Consider the following 18,987-nt stretch of genomic DNA (forward strand, 5'->3'; position numbering starts at 1 on the left):
GCAATGGACAGTCATAATATAATGCTGTTCTTTCTAAAATATATGTATATTCTAAGTATAGTCGATTAAACACGTGTACGTGTTAAAATTGTATTAAGTTGATACAAATTTCAACAAAAAAGCTGAGACTCGTTCAAACAATACAGCGTTACCACGGTTATATTTGAGTGTTTCTAAAACACATATTAAGGTTTTAAGGTTAATAAATGGTTATTTATTAATTTTTTTCATTAGTTTTAGTAATTAGTGATTTTATTTAATTGCTATCATGTAAAAAACAAAATTTTGTTGGGCTGCGCTCAGGCGATTGTTGTCATACTGCATTTGAAAATCCGCTACAGAGACCTGCATACATATTCCTTCACGAATAGTGCCAAATTTAATAATTGAAGTGAATTTAAATCACAATTTTTTTCAGTAGTGCTACGTATCGGAGGTTAGTGTAGCTTAGCATATTCTTCGATACCCACAAGGCTTATTAAAACTTTTTAACGGTATATTACATATGCTTGACATTCAATTAACACCATAACAATATAGACATAATTAAATTGTAAAATACCAAGTAAAAGCTTTTTTGTTTCTTATATGTACAAAATCTATATTTTATATTTTATGCGGTTAGGTTAGGTAAAAATGGTCGGATCTAGTTGAAATATTTAGGGAATGTTTATATGGTACTTAAGAAAACATCCTTAACTTTTTTTCTTAAAAAAGAAGGAACCTGTTTTTTTACCGTAGTTTTTAGATCTATAGTCTAAAAGAAAATCTAACTAGAGTAAAAAAAATGTATTACATATAAAATTGTTTAAATTTTCATTTTGACATAAAAACATTTTTATAGACAAAACATACTGCAGGTACGTACAATTAATTTGCTTATTTTAATACAAAGAAACGGTCGAATATAATATATTGGTAGTCGAAGCATTTGTACAAATAGTAATACTATTAGAACGTCTACAACAGCAGAACATATTAAAACGATCCGGTTTTTGCCATATATTTACAATTTTAATTCTATTTGAAACTGAACTAAAAAATAAATTTGCTTAACCTAGCTAAAACAGCTAGTAGAATAATAATATTATCATTCCATACAAAAGTCTCATCTAAATTTTTTGAGAAATATATTTGGAGTCAATTAAATATTATTTTACTGAACCTAGCTTACTTTATAGACTCATTTATATGTGGTGAAATAATATTTGAAATCCTTCAAATGTTCATTATTCTTCATTCTTTATTCTTTTAACATTATAATTAAGAATTTTAACATCTCAACAAAGATATTCTCTTTATACCATTTATTGGAGGTGTTAGAATATTTACATTTCCATGAAAATGTATGATTGCAACTTAATAAAAATTATATCGCTTATATTATAATTTTAACATATTATTTTTTGTTTAAATTGTGAGGGTTCAGCGTTGAGTTCTTACTTGTTCTCTTTAGTAATGGATGAGATTACGAAAGATATACAGTGGGCCGGGCCATGGTGAATGATGTTTGCGGATGACGTAGTGTTAGTGAGAGGAAGTCCGGAAGAATTGGGCGAGAGACTTGAAGAGTGGAGAGAGGCGCTTGAAGAGAAAGGGCTGAGGATTAGTAATAGTAAAACGGAGACAATCTTGTTTGAATTTGGAGAAGGTTATAGCGTAGGACACGTAATGAAGATGGGTGATGATGAAGTGTGTGAGGTTGATAGGTTTAGGTACTTAGGATTAGTGGTACAGAAAATGGTGGGTACGAAGAGGATGTGAAAAATAGAATAATTTGTTGATGGATGAAGTGGATGGGATTGTTGGGTGTTTTGTGTGACAGAAGGATGCCTATAAGATTGAAAGGTAAATTTTATAGGTCGGTAGTGAGGCCAGCAATGTTATATGGGTCGGAATGTTGGGCAAAACGGAACAGAGAATGCAGAGTGTAGTGGAGATCAGAATGTTAAGATGGATGAGTGGAGTGACTAGGGAAGATAGAATAAAAAATGAATACATAAAAGGCAGTCTAGGAGTTGCATCAATTGTAAAGAAAATAAGAGAGAATAGGTTGAGATGTTCAGTCATGTTATGAGAAGATATGAGGCACAGGCAGTGATTGGTGTTATGAAGATGAATGTAGATGAATGTAGAGGGAAAAAGAGGAAGTGGAAGACCGAGCTCTATGGAGGTGTAGGACTAGGGTGGCCGACCCGATGTAGTTGGCAGTGTAAGGCGAAGATAAAGAAGAAGAATTTTATATTTATAATAATTTATTCCTATAGAAATCTGACCTCTCCGTCCCCACTATGATTTGACCCCAAAATGCCTCGACCCCACTGTACTAGCTTACTCGTATAAAATCACGTTTACTTACTATAATTTCTGTAGACCAGTAAACTCCCCGTCCTCTATGCGCCGAGCCCACTGTATTGGCTTTTTGATAAAAAAAAAAAAATAATAAATATGAGTAAAAACTTAAATTGTACTTAAATACTCAAAACTTACTAGGATCACTTGAAGTAGAAGAATACATATTAGATGACTGTAGTATATAAGATATAATAACTCGACATCTAAAAGTAATTCTAGGTAAAAAAGTTATTGGTGGTGCCAACTCAGGTGGTCACTGGTGACAGAGTTGGGTATAGATTGGGCGCCAGACAGCGCAGAAGACCATATGCTGAGATCCTCGAACCAATGGAGGACCAGAGCCGACTATGCCAATGCAGTCCTCTCAAGGAAAGAGGAGGACGAGAGATAGAGGCATCGCAAAATGGCGAGCCCGCCTCGTGAAGAGGAAAACGGGATTTTTATAACTCCAATTTTTTGTAGTGGATGCTAATAAACGACGCTGCCTGCCTGGGAGGAAGTAGTGTGCAAACAGTTTCCTCCCAGGTTAACAATTACTTGAGGGGGGGGGGAAGGTAAAAAATGTATTGTTGGAATATTGAATATCAGAAAATGAAGTATGCAGGATAAGACGTATAGCAGGTACAAGACCCTGGAAATGATTTAAATGGTCTGGACGAATTACAAACCACTTAGATGCCCAAGACTGAGTTGGGTGGATTAATTACAGAAAAACTAAACTAACTAGGAAAAATAATGCAAAGAAATGGTAATAAATGCAGTAGAGAAGCGAATAAGGTATAGAACTTGAATGTCTTGAAGTAATAAAATCCCTTTAAAAAACGCTCAAATTGTAGATGGTAAAAATGCATAAAGTATTAATATTAAACAATACATTTACAACAATCATGTTAAAAATTGTGAACAAAACTGTTTATTATGAAATACATTTAATTATTTGACAACAAGGATAATAAGAACGATATACATAAAACGATTTAAATATAATAATTTAAGTACTGTGTAATTTATGAGTTAATTATTAAAAATAATCTTGACTGTAAAGGAGTTTTTTATCCAAATGTTTCCATATTTAACTGCTCAATTAGGCTTTGAATTTGTATACATCCTTGCTCATACTCTACTTCATAAAATTCGTTGTCAAACTCTTTATATAAAGAATGAATGCCTTTTACATTATTTATGACACAAGTACAATTATTTTTCACTTCAACATATTCTGTATATTGTAATGGACGTTTTGTACTCAATGCCAATCCAATTAAAAGACATTTTTGATTTATACTATAAGTACCACCGTTTGTAGCTTAAAAAAATTATAAAATGTGTCAATTTAGCTTATTAGATACTATTTTTTTTTTTATAGTGAAAGATACAACTAATAAAATATGTGTATAAAGAAACACAATTAAATATAAAGTATGTCCATACACTACGGCTATATTATTTCAAAACAACAATTTGCTTAACATGTGAGGAACACGGACGAATATATATATGTATATATAGAGAGAGATCGCCGTTGGGCCGAAAAAAACTTATATGTGCAAAATTGACATTTTGGTATCAATATTTTCCAAAAATATAACCTATAAATTGAAAAAACCTCCGACGTGTAAAAAAAAATATGGTTTTTACGAAAAAGGTAAGTTATTAAATATCTTATGTGAATACTAAATTAAAAAATGCCTTTTATGTGTTACCATATTATCACATAAGATAGTTTAAAAATGCACATCAGTTCACTGAATACCTCTTATTTGGTATGAATGTTATATAGGACATTTGTATACAACATAATAGTATGATAAAAATAAATTGATAACCAATTGCGCGCGAACTAGCGCGTCTTAACAATGCCATTTTATCAATTTTATTCTATTTATTTAGTTATTCATATTTCATATTAAGTAATTAATTTTACTGTTTGTTAAACTGACGTCTAGAAATAAACACTGATGTTCATGCCTCATAGTTCTTAAATATTATATTTTGCAGTTACAGTTCCAATTGGTTTTTTGTATTGATACATTTTTCACACTACTTATAAATTTAGTACTTTTATAAACTGTATTAAATGATTTTTTTTTAATATTAGTTGTTAAAAGAATGAATATGTTTCGATATAAAATAATGTATCATTTTGTTATGGCAGTTATAATAAAAGTCAATTATGGTGCAGTTTGGCTATAGAACATTAGTAATTGTTATGTCCTATATGACTGATAAAGTTTTAGTAAAAGTAACTTCTTATGTAACAAAAAAGCTGAAAACTCTGAATAACAAAAATACTATGTATTTTATTTTATAATTATCCCTTACATAAATTAACACACAAGTATAAATTCTAATATATTGCTTATTTTCGTGTCTTAAAAATGATTTGTTAATTTTTAAATGTTTTTTTTTGGTGTTCTGAAAAATTAGGATTTTGCACATCAAAGATTTTTTTGGCCCAAAGACGATACATTGAATCTATTATTTAGTGAAATTGTACAAACTACATTTAAAAAAGTCTAAACCGTAATTTGTTTCATATTTTATTTTTTTAGGCCCATTGGAGCTATTTAATTAAAAAATACATTGCCATTGGAAACTGAAGTTATGCACTGTTCAATATAATTTTGAAGTAGATTTTTTATTAAAAAAAAATATTTGTATGTTAATGGAAGCTAGATTTAATATAAGTATACATTTCAAATGTCAAAATATTACAAGTATTTAATTAATGTATAATATATAACCACAAGTGCTGGACAATTTTTTTTAGATTAACTATATTCTTGTAAATAATTACATATTTAACGTCATGTAAGAGGTTTGGCGTTAAAACTCTTTTCATAAGTGACAGATAACAGATCTCAACGGGTATTTAATAAACAAAAACTAAATATTCAAAAGAGACAACTATAACATGTCTTGTGTGTGTTTACTACTTATATTATTATAACAAAAAACTATTGCATGTTACTGAAATAGGAATGAATTTGTGATACATATTTCTGTAATTTTTTTTTTAAATTAATCAATTAAACTAGTATGAATAAATTGTATGGTAAAAAAAACGAAAATATTATAACTTTAAATTAATGCTTACGGTATACATCGTTAACGAACAGTTGTATTATAGCCTTTCTAACTATTACTCTTCTATTACATCCAAGTTCTGTCCAATGAACATCTGCAAAAAAAAAAAAAAAATAAACATCCAAGAAATAAATACAAGCTTTAGCATCGGTGCAAAGCTGAGATTATATTTCAGCTTCGATGTAGAGCTAAAAGGCTATTGGTACTGCAAAACAAAAGTTGCAGGATGACAACACACAATTAAGTTATTCAAGCCAAAGGTTAGTTTAATAGTTTATTAGAGATCTAATACACGTAAACGAAGCACACAACCCTAACACAATATTAACAATTTTCAAGTACATAAATTTGCTTACAAACACTTTAACGATAATTTTACAAATAATCAGTTCGGTCATGCTTGCTCTATCTATAATTGACTTTGGTTTCAAAAAGATTTAAAGAAAGAAAAAAATCGAAAATCGACCGTAACCGACCATCACACCCAATTATTTTCTTTTTTCGTACACTCAATAAAGAAGTTTCACTTCAAAAAAAAATCAATGGATAGATTGTAGAACAATAGACGCCATACATAAATATTTTTTCTTTATTGAATCGTTCAAGTCCTTAAATGTACCACAACTTCTCCTTCAAAAATTTGAAAAACACCAAACACAATTACTTATCTTTTACCTTAAACCTCCTAGTTAGGAAGTTTTTTCAACAAAAAAAATTAACAAAAATAACATTGATTAACTCAATTTACAACTATAATGCGTGCTTACCTCTGCTTATTGGAGGCTTGTCAATACCTGCAATAAAATATAAAATATCAAAATAAAAAAACAGTTTTAAATTAAGATTTAAGAGATTTAAGATTTAAGATCTGATTTATATCAGAAACATACAAACTTAAAAAAAAAATGCAAAACCAACTAACTAATGTAAAATATTGTTTAAGTTATAAATAATCAACTTTGTAAATTGTATGCATAAAATTATATAAGTTGAAACATACGTAAGGCCATGAATATTTCGTTTTGCAATATTCTTTGGCGTCCAAGGTATTCTAAAATTAAAAACAAATTAAATTTTAATCTACTACTTTGTTTATGATACAAATAAATATGTAAATACAAGTATAATATGATTATTCTAGATATATACACATTAATAGTGTACATATAAGACAGCGTATTATAAATATCGTAAGTAAAAGTGATTACTTTTGAGATCAAAAACGTCTGCTTGATCTGAAATAAAAACGAAAACATTTAATACTTCAAACAACCATATGTAAATTTTACAATAAAACGTTAAGACGATTATTACCCGGTATTGCAAACATAAAATTTAATTCATCTGAAATTAAACAAAAATAAATTCATTTTAAAACTGTAACTCAGTTGTTTATTCTATTTAGAAGTTATAAGATAATGTAATTAAGCCTAATTACACGTAGGAACATTTTCAATTATGTAAAAATGGTATTAAATCTACATTATTATACATAAATATAGAATTCTGTCAGTACATCAAATATAATATTTAGTACACTTCGGGAGCTCCTACGAAACCGATATGAACATATTATGTTTAGGAGTCCTGATTGGGTTTCTTGAACGGCCATACAAATATATTTTATTACTGTCTGGGAACTCTAACCGTAGAATGATGAATAAAATGTTAATAGGAATTCCACTTGGGAGATTAGTGAAATTCCCCGTACTCCAAGTGGTTTAAGGGAAGAGGTGAGATAGAGGAGTTTTATATAAATTTGAAGTGTATCTTTTTTCTATTATCAAGCTTCATCATTATTAATTTTTATATTATAGAATAATTACTACCCATTGTATATGCATCTCGACCAATAGTTGTTTTAATTGTATACGCCAATCCATCTAGAATAATATAATAATGATCTAGAAAAAATGTTAGCAACACTTGTGGTTATATATTATAAAATAGTTAAATATTTAAATAAACCATTAACCACAACAATAATACTCTGTAATCTGTATCGCACACGTATTCGGCAGCAGCATAGTCTGTTGTGTGCACTGAAGATGGTAACGCTGTTGTTGTAGAACGTATACGATATAGTGTATTATTTTTGTGGTGGGTATAGTAAAATTGAGATGATTTGAGATGGCGACGGTGAATCCATCTAGAAACTATTATCTTATAATGGCAGCGTTGGGCTTTAAAGGCTCGTTAAACTAATGATGATGATGTAACAATTTTAAATATATCTTACTCAGATTTCCATGATTACCAACCATGTCATAAGCTTTTTCCATGTATCCGTCTGTGATAAATTAATAAAATAAAATTTTAAAATAACACAATTTTATTTAAAAACTTTAAGGTTACCGACTTGTAATGTAAAGCTCTGTAATATATTCACCTGTAAAAAATTATTTTTTTTTAGCTTATTGATTATCTTGAATGAGTACGTCTAAATTAAATAATTACTTAAATCAATATTATCTGCCAAAACAATAACAAAGGAATATGATATGAAAATAATGTAAAATAACATTTTTATCTGCAAATAATAGCGAACATTAACACTTTTTTTAATAAAATATAGATTTGACTATTTATTTTTTTTCTATGATGCAGAGCTGAGAAAGTTAAGAAAATTAATGAAAGTAATTTAAAAAAATGATCGACTACAATAATACTGTTATTTTGAAAAAAACGTTAGATAAATTTAATGATTACTCTGCATACATGAAAATATAAAATATCAACAAGAACATGCATATATCATTAACAATCGTTAACTAATATACAAAATATAGTGTATCAAATAATTTGTTTACTTTTTCTAAAACAATAAATGAAAAAAAAAGGATTTGATATTTAATGAAATTAGCAGCATGGTTAATCGCAGGCTAGATACAAAAGTACAAAACTTTAATATGAATGTAGAAAATGCGGACTTACGATCTATAAAGTTTGCGAGTGTCACTTACTTAAATGATTGAAATGGTCGAGGGTTTAATACAGAAATCAATTCGAATATCTTTTAATACTAATAGTTTTAAAGTTGCTTTTCTGTGACTAGACAATGGGTGCCTAATTTCATTTATTTACATAGCTGGTTAATTTTTTCAATATCATTTCATATTTAGATTATTCTGCCGTGGTATTAAGACTATTTTCTTAACAGTTATTTCTTTATAAATGTCTCGTGAAACTAGTGTTAAGATTATAAACTTTAACCATATTTTAATGTATAAGTCATTCGATCGAGAAAAGGAAATGCTACTTATTTTACATTTTAATAATCCGAAATAATCTACCAAGAACGCCAAAGGTGGGTTGTGAAAACGTATGTGAAGTTGGCCTATCGAAAAAGCTAAATTTAATTTTTGACTGTACGATTATTTTGCTAGTTAAATGCAATAGTTTGCAAGTGAAATTTCAGTGCAGCTGCGTATCAAAAGTAAACATCGAAAAATGAAAACGACATTATACATAGTTGTAAAACGTATATTATGCTGTCTGTTATGTTTTTAGATGGCAACGAACCAGACGCCACTTTTAGCCACATGACATGTCGTTTTATAGGATTGTGGATGACTACAGAAATTCCAACATTATACAGGGTGATTCATTAAGGATAAGACACTCATTTTCTCGGAGTATATTAATATTTTGAAAAATATTTTTTTCCAAGATTTTTTGGTACAAATTGTACTATACGAGTAGTTTATAACCATAAGGATTTAGTAATAATTAACATAGCAGCTATACAATCTGATTATTTAAATATGTTTTATTGATTTAAACTTTCGATTATTTCACAAAAAGGATATAAGGTGGTATGCAGACAATTATTTTAACATAATCGCTAAAATACTGTGAAATTTATTAGTTAATTTTTAAACAATATTTAAAAATAAAAGCTTAAATATAAAGCAATTTTTTATTCTTATGCTTCGAGATCTAACTGTTCAAAAAGACTTCGCTTCGTTCCATAAACTCGCTTGTTTTGTATTTGATAAAAATCGTTTTCTCGTTTTATCTCTTTGTACTTAGAAGTCATGCCATTTATATCCGTTATGACACAAACTGTATCGTTTTCCACATCAACAGATTTTGTATAATGTGTTGGATATTTTGTACTCAGTGCCAATCCAATTAAAATACATTTCTGCTTAAAAGTATAATTTTCATCGTTTAAATCTTGAAAAAAGAAAACAATTTCAATTTAACTTACTAGTTACTAGTTTTCTTTATAATGAAAGATACGACAAATAAATATGCATGAAAAATCATACAGTGTGTTTGTTTAATAAAGTTGTATTATTATCAATAATTATTTACAACATATTATTAGACAACAACTTGGTAGAAAGACGGTCAAACACCAGATAAACGTCTAATATAATTATATATCTAGTATAATTCCTACTTTTAACTTCCGTAACTTACTATACTTTTGCTCTCGAAACGTCATATGTGTTACCTATCAATGTACATTCACAAACGACAAAAAATCAAAAACTATTTTCTCTAGAAGAACTTATTGTTTCTTCCTTTTTTGAGAACAGTTGCTGAACTTAAGGTTCAACTTAACAGAGTCAAATATAAATATCTATATGTTGTCTGCGTTTATTGCTTATGTTATTATAAAACAAACTACTGCATTTTACTATGATATGCACGAATCTTTGATATGTATGTCTGTAAATGAGTTGTTAAAAAAGTGATGTTTTTAATAACTGTAATAAATTTAAATAAACGCTTACGATACAAGTCGAAGAATAGCAGTTGTAATAAAGCCTTTCTAGTCAATTCTCTTCTTTTATCTCCAAGTTCTGACAAATCGACAACTGTAAAAAAAAGTGATACATCCGTGTTGCTACAAGTAATAAATATAAGTTTTTGCCTTTGTATGAAGCTGAGAATATATTTTTTTTACAATGATGTGTTATTATTTTTTGAGTCTTGATCACGGTTATCTACTCAGATTGGCTTAGACAGTTTTACTGGTATTCTATGTAGCACTGCATTAAACTTAAACACTGATAGTCAGATAGCAAACTACTACATGGAAGCACATACCCTTTCTTAATTTTTAAGTAATAGTCAATAATCATTTATACGCATTTTTTCTAGAACGTTAAAATTACAAAAAAAGAATAGAAATTATTCCTTTATTTACCTTTTATTACAAATCATAATGGAAATAAATTTAAAAATGATTCAAAGAACTGATTAAGAATTATTCTAGACGTGATGTACATATTCTTTATTTAATCATCATTATCCTTCATCTTTTAATAATACCTTTAATTTTAATTCGATCCCTATTCGCTTTTATTTTGATTCATGTATCCTGAAAAAGCTAACTCTGTGTATTTTGTAGTTAAATAGTTTGAAATAATATTTTACATATCATATATTATCCTTGAATATTGACTACACTGTAGTATGCACGACCGTGTGTAATCGATCTTCAAAACCCTTTATTAACTATTACAAAAAAAAAACTTATTGTTGGTTCTATGTTCCACTAGCAATTTTATTTAAATCTTGTGCCAAATAAACTAGCAATGACACGGGCGATATAGCAGCTATAATCCCTCAAGGTTTATAGAAAAAAAGAATATAATAGTAGATTATTTATGTACCTTGTCATCCCCCAATATAAGTATATAACCGTGGTCTGGATCACTGTCAATTTTAAAAACTACGGAAGACATGTGACCTTTTCAAAACTAATTGCCTTCATTAGTTATTAGTAATTTGTATTAATGGAGATGACGTAAATGTTTTTTTATTCGAGAAATCAATCAAAATATAATAGATTATCTCATAGAAATGATGATTAATAATCTACATTTGAAGAGTAAATTAGCATTATAATGCGTACTTACGTCTGTTGTAGAAAGGTCTATCAATATCTGCAATAAAATATCAAAATATTATATTAGTTAAAAAAAAGTCTATTTTATTTATAAAAATTACATACAAATTGAAAAAAATATGCTATTCTGATTAGCTAATCTAAAATATTGCTTAAACGTTAAATAACATTTAGTTGTCCCGCTAGAATTACCGATATGAATATTACCTTACATAATCATCAAAACTCAAAGTAAAAAATAAACTGTTTTTTGACTTTGAACTCAAATTGAATACTCATCGTTTTTATATAATAATCAATTTTAAAAAATTTTTGTGGAAAAAGCTAAAAGGGAAATACAAATGGAAACAACTGGAGTAGCGATCGGTCAACAACATATAGATGTACTGGGTTTTGCAGATGATTTTAATATATAAGGAATCTTCATGGAGGATACGGAAAAAGCAGCCCAAGCCCTCGAGCAAGCAGCCAGCAAGATATGGTTGAAAATCAATGCCGAAAAAACCAAAATACAGGAGTTGCTAGATAACGGAGACAACCCTGATACGGGGTCCCTAACTTTTGAAAAAGTTGATGAATTTCGGTGCTTAGGAGCTGCGTTGAGTACTAAAACTGGTTGAAATAGAGTCAGGATAACAAAGGCTGAACGAGCGTCATTTGCCTTAAGTAAGTTCTTAAAATAAAAATTGTTCTTAAAGAAAACCAAAGCGAGACTATATACGGCAATAATAAGGCCTACGCCTATGGCTGTGGAGCATGGTCTACCACCAGTACAATCGAAAGAATGCTCAGGACTTTTGAAAACAGAATTTGGAGCACAATTTGTGGATCAACTTATGATACCGAAAATACAACTTGGAGAAGAAAATTTAATAAAAAACTGCAAGACGAATTGGAAATTGCATCAGTCATCAGCTTCATTAGAGGGCAAAGGATTCAATGACTAGGACACGTGATGCGAAGAAGCGAGAATGATATAAGTAGAGCAGTCCTAAACTGGAAACCAATGGGAAAAAGATCTCGAGGGAGGCCCAGGAAAAGATGGTCGAATGTTGTGGAAGAAGACCTTGAAAAATTGGGAGTACAGGAATGGAGAGAATTAATTCAGGATCGAGAGAAATGGAGGGATATTGTGATGGCGGCCAAAACTCTTAGAGAGTATCAAGTACCATAGGAAGAAGAAGAAAACAGTATTGCGTAACTATATATAATTTTTAACATACGTAAGGCCATGATTATTTCGTTTTGCATTTTTCTCTGATATCCTATGTATTCTAAAATTAAATAAAAATCAGTTTTAATGTAGTTTTTTTCTCATGATAGAATTAAATATATAAAAATCAATTACTATTGAGTTCAAAAATGTCTGCTTGATCTGAAATTAAAAAAAAGCATTTAATACTTCAAACAACTGTGTTGGAATTTTTACATCAACTAATAAATCGTTTATTACCCGGTATTACAAACATATAATTCAATTCCTCTGAAATTAAGATTACATAAAAAAAAATGTTTAATTATATTGTAGTCTTCTATTTGATTTTAAATGTTGACATTAAAAATAAATATTGCCCAGGATTTATTTAGCAAGGGCTGAGTAAAATATTTGGATGAATGGTGTACTAAAGTGTTTATTTCGGGTTAGCAACGAAAAATATTTTGTATTTAAAGTACAAAATTCGTGTTTGAGGCCACTCTTAGAGGTGGAATTTTCAAAATGTACTATGCCACAATCCTTTGCGGGAGTGTACTTATCAACTTCCCAAAGTTTTATGGTGATCGGATGATTAGTGAACTAACGCATAAAGGTTAGACAAACAGGCAGACATATATTCATTTTTATATATTTAGATTAGAAGGCGTGCGTTATTAGAAGACGAGGTAAGGAACACATACGTACATATTTAATTCGTTAAAATTGCTTTGGTTATATATTTGAATAGAGTGGAAACTTCAATAAAAAAATTTACTGAATTAAAAATGTAATAATCCAATACCACTGGACTGAATTGTGTGAGTTCGAATTATGTACGTAGCCTAATATTTCCATAACTTTAACCCTAAGCATTTCCCGTACTTCAAGTACTTCTAGGGTAGAGATGAGAAAGAGGCTTTGTATTTCAATGTCATATATATTGTTCGATTATCATTATTATTTTATTATTATAAAAAATGAGTACCCATTGTATATTCATCTGCAAGAATAATTCTTTTAATTGTAAACGCCAATCCATCTAGAATAAAACAATAATGGTTTGACAAATAAAAACAATTTAGAATAGGATCATAATAAATTGATGTGTACATATTCAAAACACAAAAACACTATGCGTTAAGTGTATATACATTATATAATATAAATTATTTTAATTTCAAAATTTAAGTATTAGACGCTTATGCCCCCCCCCCCCCAAAGAAACAATCGATAGTACTCGAACGCCCCACCGGCACAGTAACTTATGCCGATATAGTTAGGGAAGTTAAGCCCGTTGTTCAGGATGAGTAACTCGCCTATGACATCACCACCAGGAGGGCAAAATCTGAAAATATAATTCTCAAAATCCCCGAGAAAGATCAGGCCGACATCCTTGCCACAGCGTTGAAAGCTAGTATGGATGAGTCAGTGGACATTAGGCGCCTGCCCCCGAGCGTCCCTTTGTTCCTCATAGAAATTGAGGATATGGTCGAAGAAGCCGAACTTAGAAACGCTCTGGTAGATTTTGACAATGACATTCATGACTTTGTTATTGGCGAAGGCAAAAATGGAATTAGAACAGCCCTCATTCGGGCCCCGATTAGAGCAGGGCTTAATCTGATTAACGCAAAAATGATTTATGTTGGATGGGCAGTATGCCGGATCACGGACTTCGTCACTAAAGAGCAATCATGCAACACATGTCAAGAAAAAGGACACTATGTCAAGGACTGACCCAGCACAGAAGGGAGGAGACTCTTAGTTAGCGTCGTACACTCGAAATTGCTGTACGGCGCAGAAATTTAGTCAGGTACTAAGAGCAAAATGGGGTGGAAAAAGCAGGACAAAAATCCAGAGAAAAGAAGCACTCAAAGTTGCCTTAGCATACTATACTGTTCTGCTGATACAATTCTGGTAGTGGCAAGAATCCCTCCGATAAACCTTATGGCAACGGAACGAAAAGAAACACACCGGTCAAAAATACAAGGAGATAACAATTACGAATACATCAATACAGAAACAAGAATAAAGCTGCTCAAGACATGACAAACCAAATGGACAGCGGCTGAATAGGGCCGGTGGACCTACAGACTAATTGCAGACATTAAAGCTTGGATGAATAGACGGCACAGAGAAGCTAATTATCACATAACACAGGCACAGACTGACCACGGCTGCTTTGCGGCAAATCTGCACATATTTGGTAAGATAAATGATCCTTCTTGATGGTATTGCGACCACAATAGCGATGATGCCTACCACACGTTCTTTGAATGTAATGCATGGCACGTCCTAAGAAATCGCATGAACACCCTAAAAGGATCCAAGGTAAACCCAGAAGCAATGGTAAGACATGTGGTTTCATCATTGGAGAAATGGAACCCTATTACCGATTTCATACACCATGTATTGCAAAAAAAAGAAGAAGAAGATAAAAGGTAAACATAACAATACAATTATTTACTAGTGTATATAATTTTAAGTATGTCTTACTCAGATTACCATGATTACCGATTGTGTCAAAAGCATTTTGCATGTGTTCATCTGTAATAAATTGTTAAAAAAGTATATAAAAAAAACAGTTATATTTAAAAACATAAAAGTTACTGACTTGTAATATAGTACTCTGTAATATATTCACCTGTAACAAATTACTTTTTTTTAGATTTTTAACCATTTTAAGTAAGTACGTCCAAATGATATAATTACTCAAATCAATATTATCTGCCAAAACATTAACAATGGCATATGAAAATAGAAAAATGTAAAAGACCATTTTTATCTGCAAATAATAACAAACAATAAAGCCTTTTTAATAAAACACAGACGCCAACATTTATTTTATACAATGCAGAGCTCGAAATATATTGCTTTTACACTATGTTTTTATTTTAATTTTAATTTTTGTTTGTTTGTTTTGTTTGGGTATAGTTGTTACAAAACATATTGGAATGGTATAATGTAGTTAATAGGCATTCGGGATATATTATAACATACCTATTTCACTACATCTGCTTAGTTGATAGAAAGTTAATAAAGATTTTGATTAGTCATAACAAAATTTGTAATAACATAAAAGAACCAATAAAAAAAATAAATTATAATAATTCTGTGCTTTCAGAAAAATGTTGAAATAGTTTAATGATTACCCTATATATATAAATAAAATCAAACGTCAACAAAAAATTCGTATGTCATTAACAATAGTTAAATAAAATTGTATACAATTTAAAGCGTTTCAAATATATGTTTTAGTTATTTTTCAGTATTTCTTTAGCAAAAAATTAGTTTCAAAAAAAAGTGTTATTTAATAAAATTCATTGTATAACTGAAATAAGTACCTTAATAATAATGTACAAAATGTGAATTTACTGGTCGTTGTAGTTTGCGAGTGTCATTTACATAAATGATTGAAATGGCCGTGGATTTAAGACAGAAATAAATATGACTAACTTTTTATACTAACCGTTTTAAAGTGGGTTTCTTACGAAATCCTTGTGAATGTCATCCTATTAGATGCCTGTATTAATTTATTTACAGAACTGGTTAATTTTTTTTACATGATTTTATATTTACATTGTTTCGATTGGTTTAGATTTTATTTTTTTAACGTTATTTTTATATAAACCACTGGTAGAACTAGTGTTTACACTAGAGTATTTGATCACATTTAATTGTGTACGTCATTAAAAAAAAAAATCTCACTTATTTTGTCTTTTACCAGTGTTCAACCAAATTGAATTTTAATATCAGTTTACTATTTTTGTAGCTTCGATGCGATAGCTGAGAATGTATTGTTTTTATAACGATTTGTTTTATGTTTTTGTCTGTAGTCATGGTAACTTTTTTCCTATTCAATTTTTTACCAATTTACTTGTGTAGCACCTCTATATATCCAAAATCGTATTCTCAAAACCGAAAAAAATTACCGGTTTTCCAATCGTCAACTTTAATTTGATATATCTTCGCAAAAAAACGATCGAATCTATTCGAATATTTCATAGAATATTGATTAGACATATTTACACATGCCTAAAAACCCATAAAATGTATACATTATGTATAATAGATCTATACGCCCTAAACTTACATTGACACGATAAGAATACCTTAAGTATAAAATACAACAAGTGTGTACAAAATTCGTTAGTTGAATTCAGCCTTGTTACTTAACTAATGATTGTGCCCGGCTTTTATCGCACAGTTTGCTTATGTATAAAGCCTATTGGCATTGATATGTGTCGTTCTTCGAAAAATTGTGTGTAATCAAGTAATATTGTTTATACAACGTTAATTCATTGTTATTTGGTATAACTTAACAAAGAAAAAGATACTGGTTTTTAGCCCAGTACATTTGGTATGTTTTCACATGCCCCTAAACAATTAAAAGAGCGTCATAGGTCATATGTTGCATTAGTTGAAAAGTAGGTGATAGGGTGGATAGTAAATGTAAAATTTATAATAGCAAAATTTTATTAAAACCCAATCCACGAAAATGAAATACTTAACGCATATACGTGTTTCAAAAACTATACTGTCATCTTCAGTGCCGATCGTCGACTTAATCGGCAACAAAATGTCTTGTATAGGTTCAATGACGTCATCGTAAATACCGGAAAGTCACCGGTGTACGCATTTGTATAAAAATCAAAGTAATTTTAACAAACATCGTTATTTTAAATTGATAAATATGCAATTTTTTGGATGTTTCCTTATTTTGAAGGGGAAGGGGTGAATTTTTCGCCTAATTAAGTAACTTTCGGGCACGATATCTAATCTACAGAAAAGAAACCTGTTTAGCGGCTTAAAAGATATCGAGGGTCCAGACAAAAAATTTAAAAAAACACATTATTGTATTGTAAATACAATGTCTGTTCAGCTCCGAATCGTAGCTAACAAATCATATTAAACTATTATAATGGTCACAGATGTGTATTAATAATAAACAACGAAATATAAAAATAAAATATTACACCATTGTAAGACGTGTACCTACCATAAGCTGTGTGATTAAGCAAAAATAATAAAATGTGTGTTTATACAGCCGTTACCAAATGTACAGCAAAACTAGGCTATAAGGCTTTTCCAACCAAAATAAATGTTTGCGTTTATAAAGATACATGGCCTTTATAATAAAATACAAATTAAATGTAATAATTTTGTAATACTGGGAGCTACATTTTTATTTTTTTGTTCCAAAAAGTATTTATTATTTTATTAAGCTAAAATAAAGCATTTTTAACTAATATTTCTCCTTCTGCAAAATCGAGAAAAATGATTAAATTTCTTAATGAGTTATTTTGTTTTTTTATGTTTGTATACACTGTAATTTTTAATACTGGACCAATTGTTTTAAGGGGTAACTATATAGAACACAAATTGTTTTGGTACTTTGAAGGGGTAAAGGTTGAATCAGTTCACAGCTATACCTTTAAAAACCCATAAGTTATTAAAGTTTCAACTGTAACTGACTAAAATTTTGGAAAAAATGATCGGATTGAGTTGAAATTTATGAGAAATATTTATTCACAGTATATCTATATAATTTAAATGACCACGCTGCACTGTTTCGAATGATCATCAATACTTAAATAAAAAAAACTGTTTATTAAATTTGAATTTTAATAAAAATGCTCTTCGTTATTTTATAATAAACATCATCATCATTTAGTTTAACGGGCCATCACGAGATGGTTTCTTGGTGAATTCGCTATCCGGGACGGGTCGTCAATCTGTCGATGGAGAGGTAGATGACGGTTCCTTTTCACTGGACGATTGCTAGTCAAAAATCTTGAAAAATTGTTGCATAGCTATATTTAATTTTAAACATACATAAGGCCATGAATATTTCATTTTGCATTTTTCTCTGGTACCCTATGTATTCTAAAATTCAAAACAAATTCAATTTGAATGTACATATTTTCTCATGATTTAAATAAATATGTAAATAGGTTTATGTATTATATGCCCGATATATTTTTATAATTTTTACATGTAAGACTGTGTAAAGTATTAAATATATATAATAACAAATATGTAAACATGATTACTATTGATTTCAAAAACGTTTGCTTGATCTGAAATTAAAAGAAAAACATTAAATACCCGAATAACTATGTGGAAGTTTGACCGTAAAATATTAAGACGTTTATTACCCGGTAATACAAACATAAAACTTAACTCCTCTGAAATTAAGATGACATAAATAGTTATTAAAAAGTTATGTAGTTTTCTTTTTTCTTTCAAATTAGAAGATGAGGTAATCAAGGTAAAAAACACATATGTGCATTTTCAGTTTGGGAAAAATGATCTCCGTTCTAAATTATTGAATGGAGTGGAAACTTCTTTGTTATAAATTTACTGTTTGGTTTTTTTTTTTTTGTATTTTTGTTATTTAAATGTTAACATGTTTATAATGAAATAAAGTTTACATCGGAGCTTGAAAAAAATAAACATTGTTTTATTCACGAATCCTCTATGAATT

General features: G+C 29.4%; 2 protein-coding genes across 8 annotated transcripts; both read right to left on the reverse strand.

The window, feature by feature from the left end:
- Window positions 1–3,363: 3,363 nt before the first annotated feature.
- On the reverse strand, window positions 3,364–8,440 carry LOC126835483 (uncharacterized). Of its 2 annotated transcripts, XM_050568112.1 has the most exons (11): window positions 8,406–8,440; window positions 7,900–7,972; window positions 7,802–7,831; window positions 7,682–7,732; window positions 7,272–7,325; window positions 6,757–6,786; window positions 6,651–6,677; window positions 6,443–6,493; window positions 6,210–6,236; window positions 5,453–5,536; window positions 3,364–3,661 (listed from the first exon to the last, which is right to left on the reverse strand). In XM_050568112.1, exons 2-11 carry the CDS (start codon window positions 7,964–7,966, stop codon window positions 3,408–3,410), a joined length of 675 nt encoding a protein of 224 aa, XP_050424069.1. In that variant the 5' UTR covers window positions 7,967–7,972; window positions 8,406–8,440; the 3' UTR covers window positions 3,364–3,407. The 2 variants fall into 2 exon arrangements, with proteins under 2 accessions (XP_050424069.1, XP_050424078.1); XM_050568121.1 differs by lacking the exon at window positions 8,406–8,440 and having other exon boundaries at window positions 7,900–7,998.
- A 753-nt stretch (window positions 8,441–9,193) lies between these two features.
- LOC126835454 (uncharacterized) lies at window positions 9,194–15,985 on the reverse strand. Of its 6 annotated transcripts, none has more exons than XM_050568083.1 (11): window positions 15,845–15,985; window positions 15,213–15,285; window positions 15,115–15,144; window positions 15,015–15,047; window positions 13,489–13,503; window positions 12,762–12,791; window positions 12,657–12,683; window positions 12,532–12,582; window positions 11,319–11,345; window positions 10,188–10,271; window positions 9,194–9,621 (listed from the first exon to the last, which is right to left on the reverse strand). In XM_050568083.1, exons 2-11 carry the CDS (start codon window positions 15,277–15,279, stop codon window positions 9,368–9,370), a joined length of 618 nt encoding a protein of 205 aa, XP_050424040.1. In that variant the 5' UTR covers window positions 15,280–15,285; window positions 15,845–15,985; the 3' UTR covers window positions 9,194–9,367. The 6 variants fall into 6 exon arrangements, with proteins under 6 accessions (XP_050424040.1, XP_050424031.1, XP_050424014.1 ...); XM_050568074.1 differs by having other exon boundaries at window positions 13,489–13,542; XM_050568057.1 differs by having other exon boundaries at window positions 13,489–13,542; window positions 14,997–15,047.
- Between the last annotated feature and the right edge of the window lie 3,002 nt (window positions 15,986–18,987).

The sequence above is a fragment of the Adelges cooleyi genome, unplaced genomic scaffold, assembly GCF_023614345.1.
Source record: "Adelges cooleyi isolate 19-005CV unplaced genomic scaffold, UGA_ACOO_1.1 ACOO_flye_CR_arks_rails_tigmint_CR_PRNA_1, whole genome shotgun sequence".
NCBI classification, from domain to species: Eukaryota; Metazoa; Arthropoda; class Insecta; order Hemiptera; family Adelgidae; genus Adelges; species Adelges cooleyi.

Excerpts from the sequence above, each read along its gene's own strand:
- LOC126835483 (XM_050568112.1), bottom strand. The coding sequence starts at position 7,966 with ATGTTATTTTACATTATTTTCATATCATATTCCTTTGTTATTGTTTTG. Across the intron at positions 7,326-7,681 it reads TGGTAATCATGGAAATCTGA|ATGGATTGGCGTATACAATT; the intron begins GTAAGATATATT and ends ATATTATTCTAG. Across the intron at positions 6,787-7,271 it reads TCGAGATGCATATACAATGG|ATGAATTAAATTTTATGTTT; the intron begins GTAGTAATTATT and ends GTTTAATTTCAG.
- LOC126835454 (XM_050568057.1), bottom strand. The coding sequence starts at position 15,279 with ATGGTCTTTTACATTTTTCTATTTTCATATGCCATTGTTAATGTTTTG. Across the intron at positions 15,145-15,212 it reads GGCAGATAATATTGATTTGA|GTGAATATATTACAGAGTAC; the intron begins GTAATTATATCA and ends AATTTGTTACAG. Across the intron at positions 15,048-15,114 it reads TACAGAGTACTATATTACAA|ATGAACACATGCAAAATGCT; the intron begins GTCAGTAACTTT and ends AATTTATTACAG.